The sequence below is a fragment of the Synchiropus splendidus genome, chromosome 1 (genome assembly GCF_027744825.2).
Source record: "Synchiropus splendidus isolate RoL2022-P1 chromosome 1, RoL_Sspl_1.0, whole genome shotgun sequence".
In the NCBI taxonomy this organism is placed as follows: Eukaryota; Metazoa; Chordata; class Actinopteri; order Syngnathiformes; family Callionymidae; genus Synchiropus; species Synchiropus splendidus.
The window spans coordinates 51,725,390-51,746,055 of record NC_071334.1 but is presented as its reverse complement, the minus strand read 5'-3'; the positions used below and the strand labels follow the sequence as shown (position 1 = coordinate 51,746,055).

Below are 20,666 nucleotides of genomic sequence, written 5' to 3'. Positions count from 1 at the left end.
AGCCTCATCAGCCCATCATTAGTGTTCAGGTACTGGAACCTGAATTGCTTCAGTTTATTGTGACTCATTTTTCCGTTGATTCCCACAGCACTGAAGATGGCCATAGATATGTGACCAAAACCCTCTGTATTCTTGTTCAGGGGTGGGACTTTTGGATGGTTCCTTGATGTTACCGCGTCAAACATTGTGGCAACATTTCCCACACTGTCCTAGTGAAGCAACCATGTGCGCGTGCGTCACCAACCAAGCACACCTTTTCTGGCATGACACACTTGTATTCCCATTGATAGGGGAATCCGGGGATTTGGCGCTAGCATGCTTCACTACTGTTCTTTGCCCTGCTACACTCAAACACACACACCAAGAAGCAGGTGAAAAGCAACACATTTTCCAGTGTATGGCATCACATTTGTCAAGTGGACTTGGCATCCACAGTTGACACTGAAGTCCTCATTCCCTTTGCTTGTTCATGCATTAGGCTTTGCAATTGAATCAAATGACTCCCCACTTTGTCATTTCCAGACAGTTTCTTTCGCAACAGCCATTTTGGGAAAAAATGGCTGGAAACTGAAATGTCTTACCAATATCTTATTATTATAACTATTATTATAATTATTATTATAATTATTATTATTATTATTATTTTATTATTATTATTATTTAAGACATAATACTTATTATTATACTATTAAACATTTTGCAGCAGACAGTACCATCTGGTGGCCTCTGAAAATCAGGACACTGTGTCATGAAACCTCATCTACCCATTACAAATATTCGAACCAGATAAACACTCTTTACTGAAGCCAGTAAATGTCAGGCCTGTGTTCGCCTGTGTCTGGTGTTGGACGGGAACTGACTCTTCTTGAGGCACGTTTTATCTGATCACTGATCGTAATGTGTGTTAATAGTTTCGATTTTTTTATTATAAACCATTGCTGTTTTGGTTCATTTGTACATTTGTTTTGGAAAATATCATGGTTTTATCTGCACATTTCTCCATTTTATATGATCAAAACAGCTCTAACAACGTTACTTTTAAAATAAGTTCCAAAATCAATTGATTAAATAACTGAGTGACTTTGAAGCAGTCATTAGTAATCGGATTACTTTGTGGCTGCGCTGTTGCTCACTGTATTTGACCATTTCTCCCTGACAGAAATGAGTCTAGAGACCACAATAGAAGTTTGAGTCATCACACTCCTTTGTTTGTCAAGTCATGACTGCTGAACGCATGAGAGCTTGTAGAGCGACAAACATTTTCGGTCATGTTTAGTGTCAGAAGTAGATAACAACTAGAAAATCCACTAAGGCTTTCTGAAGTCACTTGGGCTACAAAGGGTGAGCGAGCAGGAAATGATTCAGCAGTAGGAGGTAAGATATGATGTGTCTTTAAAAATATACAGACTCAACGTTTCTGAAATAGAAACCATGCATATTCAAGTAAACGAAATTGATGTTGAAGGTTATCGCTGTTTGTGCTGTAATCATTTTGCATGTTTGGGTTTGAAAACAAAAAATAAAAATACAAATTATTCAACAATAATTACAAATGGAGAACTAACGGGAGACATAAGAAAACAAGGGAAGATATAATGCAGAAGTGTCGAAATGGAGTAGGTTCATCCTGGGAACGATTTAGAGACCGAGGCAGGAGTGGAGTGGGCCGACGCGAGGAGGAGCGCTGGAGTGAGTTGTGTCAAATGGATAAATGTCAGCGGGGGCTTCGTCGTCCATTTCTCCCTCCCAAAATGCCAACCGTAAATCGCACAGCTTCAGCCTTGGCCACTTTCCACTCACACTGGAAGGAGATTACAGACCTCAGACGTACAGTGTGTATCTATCCGAGAGTGTGTGCATCAATGTGTCACAGAGGCTGCCTGAGAATGTATAGTTTGGCTTCTAAAATGTAATATTTGCCCACGCTATCTGCAGACCACACGCCCATATTCACCCCTTATAATTGACAAGCAGGGTGGCAAACAGAGTCAATGTTTCATCCTGAAAAAGTGTTCGCCTGGTCCTCAGGTGCAAAATAAGAAGCAGTGTGTTGAGAAATGGAGACTGTAGACGTGCTTGTTGTGTCAGAGTTGCTCTCTGTCTAATACTGCATGAATATTTCACTCCTAATTTCATAATACAAAAATGTTTGAAGCTAAAAATCCATTAAAAAAAGTTAAAACCACTGAATCAGAATTGTTTGACATTTCTCTGGGAGAAAACCTGTGTGTGAAAGCACTTGTTTATGTAAGTAAGTACGGTCACGTTTCGGTGGTAATGCAGTTAAATACCTATATTGTTTCATTATGCCTGGTTTGTGATGCACTTTCTGCTTGGAAAAAGATCAATCGATTATATTCTAAATCTATTTTTAACGGATTGCTCAGGTCCATCTTTCTGGGCGAAATAATATCCAGTCCGTGTCATCTCTCAGTCTGGCCATTCAGACCATCTTCCAAATCTAATATACCCATCCATAAATAGCTCACCTATCGAGCCCATATTGAGTTTGAGTGACTGGTCAGTGCAGCCAATCTGGGGCCGGCCATCTCTCTAACCCCGCCTTCTCACGCTCCACTGCCGCCCTAATCGCTACTCTTCCGCCTATTTGCCTTAAATGGACAAACAGGGCAGGTGATTGACAACGAAGCCACGCCCCACGTCTCGCCGCGCCCCTCCCCTCCCACGGATCCACATCGGAGTCTATTTTGGCAACGGGGATACGCATGGAGACTCCATCACCATCTTTTACGCGCGGAGTCAGATAATGCGCGCAGGTACGGGGACGCACGAAATCACGCTTCTACTCGTGGAGTGAACATTCAGTCGTCTTTTTTTTTTACTGGTGGACTCATGTGACAGAAGTGTAGGCGACGGTGTGACACAGACGCAAAGAGAAGCCTCTCACCCGGCGGTGGATCATTCGAGCTTATTTTCTCGCGCACCTCGCGTCAGCATGGACGTCTTAGCGGACCACAGCATCTTTCAGGAACTTCAGCTTGTGCACGACACCGGCTACTTCTCTGCCATGCCGTCTCTGGAGGAGAACTGGCAGCAGGTACGTCTCCTCACGCCGCTCACGCTCCGCGTTAATCCGTCAACTTTCCCGTGTTAAATGATGGATCAGCGCTCCTCCGGGATATGAACGCCTTTTTGTCACTTCGTTTCTCTCTGTGAACGATGGAAGCGTGGATGCGGTGCGTACGTGCGCCGGCGCGTAATGAAGCTGTCACTGGCTATTTGGGAAGATGAAGCTCCAAATCCCATCATAGAGGCAGAAATGGTCGTGAATTATACATGTCCATCCCTGAGATTGACCCCCCCTGCGCGGGCGCGAGCCTTCACTCTTATCCATTATAGATACTTAAACATGTCTCTGGCAGTGTCTTTAAAATGTGAGGTGAAGGAAGAGACTTATGTGTCCACGCTGTTCCAAGTTCACTGAGCGTGGGTGTGGAGGAGCACATGGTGATGTACACTTTTCTCCAACAGCATTCCTCGAATATACTGTATTGGTATATAGGCCAGCGTGTGTGTGTGTGTGTGCGTGTGTGTGTGTGTCAAGTTGTAAGACGTTGCTTGTTGTGTACTTGGCGTAAAGTGTGCGCATTTTGATATTTAGAAGAATCTCTGCCCCACTGTGTTGGGTGTCTCTGTACAATGAGTGTGTATGTGCTTAAATGTCATCTTGGGTGTTACATGGTGAAAATGTGCTGTTGCAGTTATTATTGGTGATAAATGGTGTGTGTGTAAAGGCCATTCATGTGACTGTTGATTTGTTATTGATAAGCGGCATTGTGCGTTTATATCTGTTTCTTTTTCATTGAAATGACCATTACGGGTATGAAACAAGGATGTGGTTTTGTCCGTGTATAATTTTTAGCATCCGTTTTTGCAAACATAGATGGAATATCTGTGTAAATATATGTTCATCGCAGTGATAATTGTGTGCTGTGTGTGTGCGTTCACGGCGTACATGAATGTGTTGTGGAGTGTCTCGTGTCTGTGAGTGTGTGTCGATGTGCAACACTGATACCAGTGAGCAGTGTGTGTTTTCTATTCCATTATTATAAAGTGTGTGGGCGGATTTTTCACTCTGTGAGTGTGTCTGTCAGTATGGTTTTATATGGGAGTGTGTTTATGTGTGTATTTCAGAGGCAATTCCAGTAACGCTCTTATTGGCTCTCATAAAACATTTATCAACCTGTAAAAATGCCTTTTTGGAAAATTAAATGCGCCACACCAAATCCCCACTTTCTTCCTGCTCCAGTCGTACCTGTAGTCATGTTTCCTGATTCCATCTAGACACCCCGATTCCAAGCCTCAAATAAAAGAAGGGTGGCTTTTAGCCCACATGCATCGATTCGGCTACTGATGACGCTTTCCATGCTGCACTTGACTGACCAGAAGAGAGTGGGAGAGAGCGAAAAAAAAAAATCATTCCATGGAAATTTGATGCTGGTATTGTTCAGCTTTTCCTCACTCCTTCAGAGGAGGGGGTGCGGGTGGAAGAGCGGTGTGTGATCCATTCCTTGTGGCCAAGCAGCCTAATTGGCATTTTCATGTTCGCCACCAACACACTTTTTTTTTTTAACAACAACACTCTGCCTTCACTCATGGAGGGTTTTTAAATGGTCCGCGTGTGGCCATGTGGCGTCGTTGCTGCATCTCTGAATCAATACCTGATGCAAATGAAAGCAAGAGCCGCATGTGCTCTTATCTGTGGAGACCTGAAATGTCAGTTCGCTGTGATTGGACAGACTGTCTGCCACGTCTTCCAGACATCAGCCGCTGCAGCGCCAGGGCTGAACTGCAGGTTCACATAGAAATTCTGACGATGCTGCTCCTGATATCCGATTGAAAAGATAAGTCCAGTGAGCACGAACACAGTCCCCAGTCAAGTCTTGATCTTCCCTCTGATACCATCGATAGATCCACATCGCCGAGAGAAGGCGCAACTCTAGCGCAAAATTCAATTTTTAATCCAGACCCTCATCCTGAGTCTTTTTCATTACTATAATCTGTAAAATCAGACATTTCAGGACATTAAACCGCACGTTATCTGCCCCAAAGATGAATGGTTTAGTTTGAAAACTGTTCAGGGAAGAAGAGAAGAAGAAACCAGTGTGGAAACAGAGATCCAACCCTCACAGCTACAGTCTATAGCTCATTACGCTCATTACTTATTATGCACTTCAGATTGATAATCACAGTCGGATTTTATGTAATTTACATGTGTGTGAAAGCGTCACTTAGTTCCATTTCAATCAACTTTTACCATGGTACACACTCGGACTGCAAATATTTTTTTAATATTTATAGTCAGTTTTTCTGCTTCTGTGCCGTAAAGCTTTTTCAATAATTTATTTCCACTGTATACATCACATTTCTGTGTTGTTATCACCTCAAAACAACTAAAAACTAGGCGTAATTGTGAGCATTCATATTTTGCTAGATGTAAGCTAACGCTAACCTTCACTTCTCTCTGCTTAATGGATAACAACAACAAGCCTCTTGGTTGCCAATGGTGCCAAATTATTTCCTGGGCCTCTCGTCGCTCAGAGAACCTCGGCCTATGCAGTTGCATGTCAACATGTAGAATACACAATTATACTGTGATACTCCTTGCCAACACTCCTGATAAAGTTTTAACAAAAGTAATGTGTGCTTTCATGGACAGTTGTAAGCGAAATATGCACATATTGTATTGTTACTTTTTCTGAAAAATCGCAATACTTATATGATATTGCAAGTTGTCTATATTGCTATTTAATATATTAGATATGCTGCTGCATTCGTGATGTGTTTAATACTGATGCTTTCTTTTTGCATGCTTGAGTTATTTTGTTGACTACATTGTTGGACTGTGACATTTAACTGAAAGTCTGACTGGGCTGGTGTCACAACAATAAACTCGTTTTCAGGCGCATAATATTGAACTGCATTATCTGGTTTTCGCCTTTAAAACAATGGCTCTTGTTCCAATATATTGCTGAACCCACAGTATTGCAATATATCGTATCACCACTCCTGTATCGAGGTGTGTATGCCGATACACAGCCCTACGTTCAAGACAGAGCTCCATCTTGAGTGGAGCTTTCCACCAGTCTTTCGCATATGTCATATTTATTTACTCTCATGGAATGAATATTTACTCTTCCATAACCCTTTATCATCGTCACTTAGAGGTTTATTTGGTGTAGTGCTTCTTCTATTGATCACATCCTATTTTTATATAGATTTCATTTGACATACTGAAGGAAATTTCTGGATGAAATGTGTGTGCGTCAAAGTTTACTCTAGTGGCTCACTTGAGCTGCTGTGTTCACCTTATATTATTCCCATTTTCCATATTCTCCAATATTACATATAGTTTTGGAAAAAAAAAGAAAAAAAAACTCAAAAAGCAGTGAATTAAAAGTCCTGCTAGACTCTAGAGTGCACTTCATAAGCAAGGTTGCGTGCTCGTCCTTTAAAGTACGCTGCGTGGATGTTGACACGAAGATGGCTGAATGCAGGAGTTATGAATTGTGGTTTCCTTTAAAAGCTCCGCTCCTCCACCCGTGATCCATTCGAGCAATCCCCCTCTGTCTTCCCAGCACAATTTAGAATGTGATGCTTTTATGGGGGTCTGATGGCGAGATAGGAGGCCGTTGTTGTCTGCCCTAAATGGCTCCCAGAGATGCGATGGCAAGAGTAATGACTGTGTCCCCTGTTGGTGTCTGTGAGGCATGATTCAGCCTGGCAATGGGGGCTGGGGATCAGGAAAGCAAGAAAGTGTTTTTGGAGGTCTGCAGATGGTACTTTTGAGGCTGTCTATTTGTTTTGCTATTGAACATTCTCCTGCTCTAAACTGAAAATGTGTTGTCCCCTCTCGCTGCTCCCACAACACGAGTTTTTGTTCTTCTTCAGAGTGGGGACCAGCAGCAGGCCGGAGCTGGACCTGGTATAGTCACAGGCTTGTTTTTCTGTTTTGTTTATTGCCATTTATTCTGACGACGTTTCAGCCGTAGACACTTGCTTTTTACTTGTGATGGGCTGATGAGGCTTCATGAAACAGTGTCCCAATTTTCAGAGCCCACAAGATGGCGCTCTTGGATTAAAAATGATGTGAGGTGTCATTGACATGGTTGTTTAATTTGAAATGAAGTCAAGATGGTGGAGGCAAGGACAGACTGGTGGCCAAACAAGGTAACCTTGAATTTAACGTTAATGTACCTGCCTGAAATAAGGCTGCTTTTCTGTTAAATACTGGTGTGTGGCTACTTCTTTACAATGGGGACATTTGCTCTTAAGGTTAATGTGTTCTGGAGGGGTCAGCGCTGCAGAGTTTGAAGATGAAAGTAAAAGCGTGGTCATGTTAGCTGAGATGTGGTCGGCTCAACTTGTCTGGTCACAGCAGACAAGATGCAGAGTTGTTAGTTTTGATTCATGTTCATCTATTTATTTGTTTATTTTTTATTTGTGATGCAAAATAAAACTAAAAAAGGAAACCACTTGGTCATTCATGAATAAGTCAGTCGTCATGTTTTTTTCCTCTTCTTGTGTTTTGGCTTCTTGTATATTGTTTTTTTCCTCAAAAGTATGTATTGGCAAAAAAAAAAAAAGTATATATATATATATATATATATATATATATATATATATATATATATATATATATATATATATATATATATATATATATATATATATATACATTTTTTAATGTATATATCAGTGAAAGGAATATTCACACCTGCTGTCTTTCTTTCTCTGATTTGTGGCTTTCAAATATTAATTCATGTCTACGCTGAAGTTACAGGGGTGTAGCTGCGCCTGCAAACATTTGCTGGTCATCATATGCATGGAAATTCACACCACAATGCTTGCTTTGTGCAGGCAGTTCAGGACTCCAGAGTAAGACTGGAATTAATATGAGTCTACTGTACCCCCACATACTGTCCCCCCTTCATTAACAGCACTTTACCTGAGGGGCATGACATCTCAGGACAGTGCAAATGAAGGTCTGCCTTTGACCTTTTGCCACACATCCACACATGTATAATGGTGCAACCGCACACGTGGACGGTCATGCAGACTGAGAGCCGACGCTCAACCAGGCCATGCGTCTGCGTGTCGCAGTGGCAGGCAGCCATGTGGGACAGACGAGCCTTCTAAATGAGGAAAGCGCATCGGGGATCGACCTCCGTACGCACAGAAGCGTCCACTAGCACGCACTGCTCGCTGGCGACTCGATAGCAAGCACATTTCCAGGATCTGGAATGGCGACCATAGAGGTGGTGGAAGTTGCCAAGCACGCACATTGCAGCAAGGTTTCGCATTTCACAGTCCACTGAGCTTGCGAACCCGTGAAACACTGAGATGCAGACAGTAAAGAGTTGAAGACTTTTATGATCATATTCCGGCCTGTGTGAAAGACACATTTCCGTTGCCTTCCTTTCCAGTTCAAGAGCATGAAGACATACTGGCTGAGAGACATGATAGAGCAGGAAGTGCTAATGGTATAGATGCATGCTGGTGTGTGCGTGTGTGTGTGTGTGTGTGTTATGCAATCCTCTGAAGGCTACAGCTGTTTTTCTTCACTCACAGCAGGGCTGATGGTGAACACAGCCCCACAGTTTTGTCTCCGTTTTCCGTCCATTTTCTTCTCTCCCTCATACAATTAGCGCCTTATGGATTTTGTCATGCGGAAAGCTACTGTATGAGCTGTGCTGCTTCATTGCAAGCACAGCAAGATTTACTGTAGGAGTGGAGACACATTCACCCTGTCGTCATTACTTTACCCGTCTTCTGTGCTCTTTGATTTGTAAAGCTAGACATGTATTTTTCTTTGGTTTGTTCATTTCTATCAGGGCTGTGTTTTATATATATATATATATATATATATATATATATATATATATATATATATATGTATGTATATATATATATATATATATATATATATATATATATATATATATATATATATAGATATGTGTGTGGCCGCTGCATGTGGGAGGGGTTGCCGAGTGAGTGACGTCTCTCCAGAAGTGAAGAGGTGCCCGGTGTGTGTCCAGCTCTGAATGTGCGCTTATGTGCAGTTTGGCTGTGACAAAGTCATAAACCAAGTAACGCTCTGTCCCAGACTCGCCTGATCCCTGTCCCAGCTCCAGCCCACAACAGGACATCAAACCCTGGAGTGAGTGCTCCAGTCTCGGAGGTGTGGAGAGCGAGCACCTCCCCTGTGACACTCGACCACGGTCCAGTGTGGAGACAAGGTTTTACACCTCAATATGAAGAAAAAACAGTCAGTAAATGTAGCTAATGTTACACATCTGCATATAGAGGCTGCGTTATACACAATAACAAAGAGCGTCGTGGGTCAGCTGATCGGTCCGCGCACGTTATGTTTTTTCTGGCTTTTTTCGGGGGCGTTCGAGTTCTGGATTTTCATTCGAAATCTGAAGCAAAAAAAAATCTCTAAATTTTGTTCGAATTCTGATTTGTTAAAAAACCAATGTATATATATATATATATACCACAGTACATTTATGATTCATGACATTTATGATTTCATATTGTATGATGTTTCTGTGCAATTTGTTTCTTAAATCTACCAAAAGAGAAAAATACTCAAAAGCAGTGTTGTTGCTTAGAGCTATCAAACCCCAAAATGCTGCTTTACATCCCTTGTATTGAGAATACTGACACCTAAAATGTTCCAACCTCCCCTTGATAGTGTCGTCCTTACACAACTGGCGAAATCAAAATCCACTTTTGAAGCCCACCTCTTATCGTCTCTGTGACCTTTCCCTCACAGCATCTTGATGTCATTCTGCAAATCAAAATTAAATCATTGCTGTTACTAGTGAGAGTTTGTCGTTCTGCGAGCGGTGGGAAGGAAAGGAGCCAAACGGAGACTTAATCATATTTGTCTCCGCACAACTCCCCGTAGTGGTTTTGTTCCGCGCCTGTGGCTTTATTAAAATGTCACATCAACTGTAAGAGGCAAAGGTTCCGGAACTCTACTGTGGATGCTCAACAATGTTTTTTTTATTTTTTATTTTTGTTAATTCCCTTTCAGTATAACTGGAGATGATGAAAGAGGGTAGAGATGGTTTCATCCCTGACTGAATGCAGAATGATAATATATTCATGGAAACACACATCGCAGAACTCTTGTCGGCAGAGTTAGTTTCTCATTATTCGCAAAGTGTTCAGAGTGACCAGTCCCTTCTCAAGATGCCTAATGTACAGTGGATTTCCAACCATGTTGTTTTGCTCACCTCTAACCCGACCTGCAGTCAGAAGACCTAGAAGATGGATGCCTCGCACAATCTTTTTGACACGGCAAGGCCCGTGACTCAACCATGCTTGAAAGGAGGTCTTTGTGCTCCACAATTTTCCATCTCTGCAAGGCTCTTTTTTAAGCATCATGGTTATTACTCATGAAAAGATGCATGTCTGATTAGTTGGAAGAAGTGATAAGGTCATCCAATTAGAATTGAAATGAGCTGTAACGGAGCTTCACTTGGCTCCTGATCATGTGGAGTTATGTAAGAACGAAAACAACCAAATCCAAACCCATCTCCATGACAAGTGAAGTTAGTGTGTAAAACTACTTGGTAAAAACAGGCATCGCTCAGAGGAACTGAAGTGGGAATTAGCTGCTGTTTAAAATGAAGAATGGAGTCTTGTAAACAGCACATCAAGTTCCTATTGCAGATGAAATAGCATTGAATAGAAGTCAAATTGAATTGAAATATGAAGTGAGAAATAAGAGGTGTTTCTTTCCTAAATGGAAATAATGTGATGAATAATTCAGAATACTCTGCACCTACACTAACACTAGCCATGCACTGGAGTATCATTTAAGATGGCTTTTTTTTTTTTTGGTTTCTTGTTTGCAGACTGTCCACAGATGTGTGTTTAAGAGGTTTTCAATGTCTGCGATGGAGGGATGGCTATCCCAGCCTCTTGCTCAATGTCAACCGGGATTGATTCTGGCCTGCGTGACCCCACTCAGGATAAGCAGCGCAAGAATTTGATGTATATTTCAGGTGTGTAGATGTGTGTGTTGTGTAATAAGATGTAGAGGCGACCCCCTGACCTAGAGACATTCATTCTGCCACTGTTGAACCCTGCCATCATTCAGACGGAGGAGATTCCCAATGATAGGCGACTGTGACCGCTGATGAGAAGGTGCGAAGCACTGGTGAAAGAGAACGCTGCTCTGGAAGTACTCATTTACTCCACATCTGTCAGAGAGGAGTCGGACTCATGGCATGCAAATCTTCATGTATCATTTTTGGGGCACTCATTTGATTGACATTTTGAAAAAGACAGGTTTTTCTTTTCTTTCACCTTCCTAAGCACGTACGATTTTTCAATGCGGTTGAGCCAAACTCAGGAGGCACCTCGCTCATGCAGTCTAGCGAGTACAAGTCAAAGGAAGCGTGAGCTAAAGAAAGGAAGAGCAGCTCAGGTGCCTGCAAATCACCACTGACTCACTGTCTCTCACTTTATCTCCCGACTTTCTCTCAGACAAAGTGATTCTGTTCCAGTGCAGAAGAAGCTGTTCTCGGGCCGTTAAAGTTTAGATTCTGTGCAACCGGGTTTTTTCCATCCAATCATGAGGGAAATGAAAGAATGTTCAGTTACTTGGTGATTCATAGAGGGTTCCATTATTATCGTACATGTACATAGTTATACATTTTACAACATAGTACTTCAGGTGTTGAAACTACCTGTTTTGACTTCTTCTTCTTCATCTTCATTTCAAAACAAATGAAACCCCATGTGCACCATTCAACAAGTTGTCCTGTCATTACAAGTCATTTTCACTTCAAAGATAAGAAATTTTCTGTGTACATTGTCCAGGTTTGTGTCTCCGGTTTGAGTGGTTTGACTGACACTGAACATAAAAGTCCTCTTCCCCAAGTATCCCTGACCTGCCAAAAACGCAGAGGCGTTTATATAATGTGCAAAGACAGAAGAAGAGCTGTGGCAGGACGACAACTGAAAAAAATAAAGACAAATACATGCAGATTTGGTTAAATATGCGGGCCACCATCCCCAAGAGCTTGAAATGCAAATCATTTTTTTTTTGCATTCAATTCATGCATCCTGTAGACAGTGGCTGGGCAGATTTATGGGCTGATGAGGCTTCACGAAACAGTGTCTTTATTTTCGGTGTCCACTAGATGGCGCTTTCTGCTCTAAAATCTTTGGATTTAAACAACAATTTCTATGAAACCTCACATTTTAAAATCAAGAGCACCATCTGGTGGGCTCTGAAAGTTAGGACACTGTTTCATGAAGCCTCATCTGCACATCACTGCTTTTTATCCTTCACCACCGGAAGTTTTGCACAGGACATTTAGGACCTAAAGCTCCTCTGGATAATGGGCTTTAGAAACTCCAACTGTAATGGTGAGATATATTATCTTGCACCGTTAACAGACCTTTCTGTGCTCAGGTGACCAAACATTTCTACTGTATGCATTGAATTTGCATTCATTTTAGTACATGCTATTCTTTATTGAATCATGCCTGGTAAGGTTCTCAACTCATACCCATACCCAACTCAAACCCATAGTAATTATTCGCTGGAGACTTCTCCAGTTGATTGATGTCCCAGCAGTTTGTCCCCATAATTTTTCATAAACCAGGTTAAGGTCCACAATGCTAAAAATTCACCCGTCCTTTTGTAGCGGTGTTTCTGTCACTGATACTTCCAAGTGTTCTTTATGGTGGTATTGCTGTTCACCAGTATATCCACCAGAGAGGGGGGGCAGTTTGGAGTCAAAGGTTTGACAACAGCAAACTTCAAGACAAACATGGGGACTGTGTAAGAAGTATTGATCATGGTCCTCTTGCATAAACGGAGACAGCGCTGTAGGAGGTGGTGCACCATTGGTTTGTCTTCTTCGTGTCTTTGTGTGAGCTACAAAGCAGCCCCAACGGTTTCAGTTTGGCCCATATCACGGAAATACGGTCGAAATGAACGCAGAAAGGATCTGTCCGTATCCGGATCCGTTGGTAACGTTGAGCATAAATGTGCCTTCACAGATACTTGTTGCTATGCGGCTTTGGTAAGCTGGCAAAGCTGGCCTGGCATGGCGTATTTGCTTGTTCAGCTGTCGCTCTGGAAAGTTAATCCAATCCAGAAGGGCTTTTAAAGCCTTCCAGGATCCCTCACTTGCTCTCAGAAAAAAATTTAAGGAGAAGGGGGACAAGGGCAATTTGCTGCGAGTAAACACCAGCAAAGCTTGTCATCCGAAGCTGGTCATCAATCATGACTCGTAGATCTTGGACGTGTCAGCCACAAGGACATGTAGCGCTGAGGCCACACCGATCGTTAATAAGACAACGCTGAAGCTCACAGCCCACACCAAATGGGATCGAGTTTACTCGAGCAGATAAAGCACCGGCGTGTTTATGTTGTATATGCGGTTCACCAGACAAAACAGCCTGCTGCTATTGGCACTCTTTTGTTTGCAGTAGCTTAGTGTTGTGTTGTGCGCACTTTGCATGTCCGTCCACAATGGAACGCCAGTCCTGTTTGTCCACCTGTTGAATGAAATCTGACTGCGAATCTGGCGAGGTCATGCTAACAGCAATATTTCTTATGAAAACCTCAAAGGTGATTACATGTTATCAGGTTCCACAACTTGCCAGAGTCACTTGATGCTAGTTTCCCGATTCCATAGGGGGTCAACAGTGCCATTATGCCCCTAACAGAGAGTGACAGCACAATGTTAGAACATGCCAAATCCAATTGCCGACTGGGACGTCCCTATGAAATATGGTGAGAATACTACCAGAATCTGGACTGAGGTGATCGTGGCAACAGAACGCAGTGCAAACCTCCCTCAGAAAAGCAAGTAAAAGATTAGAAGCGATAAGACCTCGACAAGACAGCAGAATGTAGGCTGCAACATATGGATCTGTGTGAACTGCAGAACCACGTCCCCATCTCAGCCCACAGAACATTGCCATTTCCACTACTTTCTCAGGCCACGCCTGATGGCAGTGAACCCTCCATGAATCACCAAGTATCTGAACAGTAATAGCATTTGTCAGTTGAAAAAAGAGAGATATGCACAGAAGAGAAAACATTGATTTTCACTGGATGACTTGTCCAGTCCCAAGTGTCTGATTTAGAGGTACAGGGCTGAATTATGCTGCATGTCAAAGCCGCAGTGCCATTTTTCCTCCCAAGGATTTTAGAGAAATATTTTTGGAGAAATATGGAGCGACGGACGTGCGAGCAGCTCATTCAACAGGCTGGAGAAGTGCCCTTGTGTGATTTAATGAGACCTATGGGAAGCACCATTCGTCAGCATGCCAGCGTAGCGCTGTTCCTCCATTGTTCTGTTCTGGTATTCACAAAGAGGAGTGTGTGTTTAAGCCTTAATGACGGCCTGGCAGCCCTTTGATGAGATGGATCTCTTGGTGCTGCCAAACGACATCTGTGTTTATACCGCTCTGCTTGTCTTTGAGCACTCTTCATTCACGTGCTGCGACTTCCAGTCTTGCTGATTTTGCTGTTTTTTTCGACTTGAAAGAAGGTCTTGCTGGTGGTGAACTGAGGAATTTTGTCATTGGATATGGTTTACTCATAAACTCATTATTATCTGCGGTCGCCACTTCCGCTCTGACTTCCCGGTTCCAGATTTCTTTCGGATCTTGAGCACGATCAATGCCTGTTGGATTCTATGGTGGACAAGCGACACCTCTGTGATTGTCCCTCGTGAGTGTCCAATTTTGGTGGCTGCTGGGTGATGTGCCATACTTCCTCTCTTCAATATATTCCTGTGATTCACAATCTAAAATATTCTGTTAAGTGCATTTTTCTTGGTCATGTCTTGGTCTCATTCGAGCTGGTCCCAGGATTGTTTCTGAAGACCAGTCTTGACTTTACAGCTGCTGTTGTCAAGTCTTTCACAAATGTATGAAATTTCAAGTTAAAATGCAATTTAAATATTTTGTTTTGGAAAAAACCTACTACGGTTACCACCGATGCGCTGGGTCGGTACGGATTGGGTCGGGTGGGAACAGGGCCAGCACCCCGCCCAGTCTCCACTAGTTTGATATGCCGTACATACACAGTCCTGGGCAGTAGGCTCTATGCACTCACTGCATCGTGTCGCTGTCGCCTCCTGCAGATGATCACAGTCACTGAGCAGCTCCACTGGCGACGGACAAAACATTGGGGTCACTTTGCTTACAATGATGCTGCAGGCAGGCTTTTAGCTGCCTGTATAATGTCCCACTTGAAGTGTCATCAACCTGGTTTCCATGATCGGACCGGAATTTTCACTGAATATGAGCGAAATTTTCAGATTCTCGATATTTGTTTGGCTGCGTAATCTGGCGGTTATCCACATCTCGTGAGTCGCACCACTCGCGACATGGAAGCAAAATGAGCTGTCAGGAGGAAAATGCAGATAAGTTTCATACTTAAAAAAAAAATGTTGACAAAACTAACTCAGCATTTTAATTGGAGAAATATTTTGGCATTTCTTTTGGCTTGAAGCCCGCTCCCGTTGCACCTCTTGCTCCCCAGTGCCATGCAGCGAACTGTTCTGTGGAGAAGTGCATATCTGCAGTTCTCTCACAAACATGTAGGAATTTGGGAGTTTGATGATGTCTGGTAGGACAAAAATAAAAGTGACCAACACAATGATTTTTTTCCTCACCTTGATAAGACAATAAGGTCAGTTCAAATCCAACAGAGCAGATTAAAGACGTGAGGCAATTCAGTAAGTCAGCTCACACTTACACACCTGCACAGTTAAAATAAAAGGAAAAAAAAACAAACATTTGACTTGTTCTTTTTGTACTAAATGAGCAAATGTTATAGATCACACACTTATATATCTAGTCCTGTTGTCCGTCATAACAAAAATCATGTCATGGTTTCAAGTGAACTAAGATAAAATAACATCTGGGGATGAGAACTACAGTTTTTCTCAGAATATATCAACTCACTTTTTAAAACCCCTCGATGCTTGTCTCCATCTTTGAACTAAACGACTGCTGTCTCATTAACGTTTTATTGCACAATTCCCAAACGCACGTTTTCAGGGAAACAGATTTGATAACTTATGTTAACAAGTAAACAGCGATCCCCATTTACCCCGTAGCCCCCAATCTCTTCCTCACCCCCGTCTAGCTGCCACGCTGAGACAACACACCCTCCCGCTTCTTCCGTTTACAGCTATGTGTTATTCAGTCTATTACCCCAGATTATTCCATTGTCAACTGATGCCAATTAGTAAAGCCCGTTGCTGGTGGCTGTGGTCTGGCTGCTGCTTTGTTCCAAAGGGGGAAAGTTATTTGGGTCGGCAGCTATTTTCAGACTGTGATGTTGCCAGGAATACTTCAGGGAGTAGCCACTGTTTTATAAGAGAGCACATCAATAATTTTCATTGGAGCGGTGTGTGTGTGCGAAGAAAAGCAAGAAAAGACACAGCGAGAGGTTTGAAGAGGAAGTTTATAGGGTTTATGTGTGTGTGTGTATGTCTGCGTGCGTGTGTGTGTAAAGGACAGCATCTGCTTTTCCTCACATCTGCAGGTGCATGATGTCGAGATGCCCTACTGCGTATCCTCTTTTCTAACGGTATCTGCCATGATGGGTCTTATTCATTCAATTCATGTGTGACAGTCAATATTGCTGACTCAGCCAAAAGTCAAGAACCAGCCCCTACGTTAAACTAAGCCTAGTAAACCCATTGCATTGGTCCAAATGAAAGTCCAAAACATAGTATAACAGAAGTGAAGGAAATGTCATATATTGAGGCAGCGTTGTGGAAGCAAGAGATGAACTGTGATTTATGATAGCAAGAGACGATAGTACTTTTTTTTTTGGGAGAAAAAAGAATGGGACACTGAAAAAGAATGGCTCCAGAAACCGGATGTCATGCTGACCGAGGGTACTCAAGCTTTTAAACATCATGTTTGGCTGTAGAAATCTGCACCCTGGCTGATCGGTATCAGTGATCGGAAGCAAAAGACCTGATGGGATCATCCCTAACCACAACATATTAACCTGTAAAGAACCATGACAAAGTACTGATCATGTTCACTTCATCATGTCGGTTGAAAACATAGGATATGTTTTCAACCGACATGATGAAGACATAGGATATGTTTTCAACCTACAGGGTAAATATTACAGTCATATGTTTCTGCAGCGGCACTTGACCTGCGTGTGGATGCAGTAGTCCTATCAATAAATGAGATAATACATGTGACTTAAATGCACTTCTTGTTATATTTTACAGTTATGTTGAAACTTAAAAAGAGAGTGGACAGTCCTGTTTAACTGTCATTGACAATGACATTGACCCAAACAAGTTCATCATTCCTCATGATCACGTTGTACTAGTTGGGACAGGGTGATTATGTGATCCAAATCCACTCTGAGGATTCAGAAAGATGAGCAACTTTTTTATTATATTAGAAAAAAACTTGTACAACAATGCAGTTGATGTTGGATTGACTTTCCGATTAATAACATATTAAATAGATAGCCACTTTGAAAGTGAGCCTCTGTAATACTGTGTACTACTCTGTAATACCCTGATACAAATAGCACACCGATGTGCAATGAGGTACGGAGCAGTACTTCACATCCGATTCATTATGAACACATGAATTCCATATGGGTGAACTCTAATCCAGAGTCGTCGCACTGCTTTTATTGCAGAATTTAACCTCGGAACTCCAGCCTGTTAGTTGCAGTCACAACACACATACGCTGAAAGGCTGGAGTCGATGAGTTCTAACACCTCTGTCGTGCAGTTCTACATTGTCAGGATGAAATTGGGGTGAAAAGTCCCTGCACTCCGTTTGGCAGCTCCCACTGAAACGCCAGACTCTCCGCAGTGGAGGGTGAGTGGGTTCAGCTCACCGTTTTGCCTCCACCCATCCTGACACCACATGAGCACACACTCTTTCCCTTCTTCTCATGGAGGCGAGAGCGCAGTGCTGGCTGTGGTGAAGTTTATCAATATTTCAAACAGCTTGGGCTCATATTTGTCATTTCCTTTTGAAAGCGCTCCCTCAACTCTGCTGCTTCCCCTCTTATTTGTTTTCATGCAGCTCATAATGGGTGACAAAGACCTCGGCGCTCTGCTGAACAGCATCTGTATGCCAGAGTTGGCGTCTAATTTAGCTCTTGCATGTAGGATTGGGCCACGCTGGCCCTTATCTGCGTGGGCGCGGAGCCAAGGTTGCACTTCGCGCCTTGTGGACTCGGGTGAGGTACCGAAACGCTTCTTTCCGAACGCTACTGTATGAAGAGGAGGCAGAGTTTTTCCGCTTGACTGTTTCTATTATCTCTCTGCTCTGTTATTTTCCACGGCAGTCTCTCTCCAAATACTCGCCACTCTTTTGTTTTCTCCTTGCCTTTTCCAGCAAAGGCTTCATTCTCTTGCCCCGGCATTGTGTGTGGTAATGAAGATTAGCCAGCCTGTCGCACACAATGGGGTCCCTGCATCCGGAGCATAGACTCCCTAAATCCTGTAGCAAGCTGCTAACCCCGGTGTAAAACCACTGTTGCCGCTTACCCCCTTCCTTCCTCGTGATGCTCTCACATGAGCGTACAATGATGTCCAATCTGCTCTTTGCACTATGCCGCGAGAAAGGCAATGGGCTTGAATGTCTTGTGATTAGATTAGGATGGTTTTGACGGCTGAGACGCAGCGCTTGGCGACTCATACACAGATAAACAGCTGCTTGCCCAAATCCAGTTAAAGAGAGACAGAGTTACCCTCCCCAGTGAGGGAGACATGGATCCAGTCAGTGGGATTATCCCGCACCCCCCTCCTCACCGCTCTCCATACCCTGCTATTCTGTGCTACCATATCATCCTTCTTGCCATCATTCATCTTTTCTCACTCTCACGAGGCATTCCTTCTCCCCGCTCGTGTCTCGATCACCTCTCCTCTGCTGGCACTAATACCGGAACAAAAAGGCATTTTCCACACTTTGTCACAAGCTATTTAGATAGAGCAGCTGCTGTCTTTATAGCAAAACACTTGTTGTGTCACGTGAACCAGACCTCTTGTACAAACTGCAGATCATCTTCAGGTGAAGCTTTTTACTACTGGAGGAATATCCATATAGAAGATGCAAGGTGACAAGTGTCTAGAGAGTAGCTTGAAAACCCACCTCCCCCTTGTCCTCACTGGATTTCCATCCTGCTCATTTTATCCCAATAGAACCCTGGATCCCAGGAGTGCACCATAGAAAGTGTCTTTGCATGTATCATCTCAAATGACACAATAAAACTTCAACTCCGATTCTTTAAAAAAAACTTTCAATTTGAGGTAGAAGTGTGAACAAAAAGCAGGGGGCAGATTTACCAAAGGTTGTGGGTGATCATATACTGTACATATCTTTTCCACGATGAGAATGTAACATCTCACAATAAAAAAAAAAAAAACTCACAGCATTGGACTTGGGTTGGTCACGCTTTCGATTAGGGAACACATGTCACCATAAATAAACTACAAATTCATAAGTGTGACCACAACATATTAGCCTGTAAATAACCATGACGAAGTACCGATTAGCGTCGTGTTCAGCCAGACTTACTCAGATTATACCCTGAAATGGTCACTGAAAGTTCACTCTAACCACAATGACTGATTATTAGCAGTACATAAGCCAATAATTAGCTCATTAATTGTTCATATGTGTTCCCTAATCTAAAGTGACACCTTGTATCATACATTGTGTTTCCCATTTTCCATATACTGACGACTATGATGGGGCCATGGGTGTGACAACCGAGCTCCATAGAGCCCTGCTTTAACTACATTGCCCCAAGAAAATCATTACCTGGCAACAGATTTCCACATGACCACGAAGCTACGAACGTTTCGGAGGAGTCACAACACTGAATTTATGAGCTAAGAGCAGTCAAGTTACAAAGTCCGCAAGGGTCTTCAAGAGTCATGAAACATGAATTGGCCCATCTCTACACTTAACTGATATTTAAAGACAAACAGGTTCTTGATTTATTTTATTTTTCTTAATTTTTTATTGTTCTTTTTGTAACCATCATCAGCTGAGGGGAAAAAGTTATCAGGATACTTTTTTTCAGCCTGTATTTCCCAACCTTAGGGCTGGACAGTTATGGAAAAAATGATTCATATCACAGTCACGATTATTCAAATGATTATCCAACAATTTAAGATTTTGCTGTCATTGAACTTCCAAACTTTACTGAACAATAAACTACAATAAAACAATGCGTAAAATATAAATAATAATGTAACAGTTCTATTTAACCTTGATCATTTCTCCCTGCCTGGTCAGGCTTCAGAGAACACTGGAGACAGGAGACAATATTTTGAGCTGAGCAGGCACTTGGCTGGACACAAAGATTTTTCTGTGGTTCTGATGTTGTAAGCTGTGATTTCACATTCCAAGCTTTTTGAGTCATGTTTCCTGAGAGTGTGACAGAAGAAGTCACTCCTTTGATTATAAACTTCCATATTTGAGCTCTTCCTGTGTCTCTGCAGCGTGATGAATGGCAAGGAGCGCTTGGTTTCATCACCTCTGTCTCAGGGTGAGCACAAACCATTGTTCTTATACATTCATCCAATTCCAAATAATCATTGGTTTTTGAAACATCTCCAACAAGCAGCTATCACTACTGTTGT

The 20,666-nt window shown here is 42.6% G+C and overlaps 1 protein-coding gene across 1 annotated transcript in view; it reads left to right on the top strand.

Moving 5' to 3' along the window:
- The first annotated feature begins 2,694 nt into the window (after nucleotides 1–2,694).
- Nucleotides 2,695–20,666, top strand: part of klf7a (Kruppel-like factor 7a) — a 47,619-nt gene continuing 29,647 nt past the window's right edge. Inside the window, exon 1 of the mRNA XM_053853145.1 lies at nucleotides 2,695–3,058. Within this exon, the coding sequence (XP_053709120.1) occupies nucleotides 2,957–3,058 (102 nt within the window). The 5' untranslated portion in view covers nucleotides 2,695–2,956. The remainder of the gene's footprint in view (nucleotides 3,059–20,666) is intronic.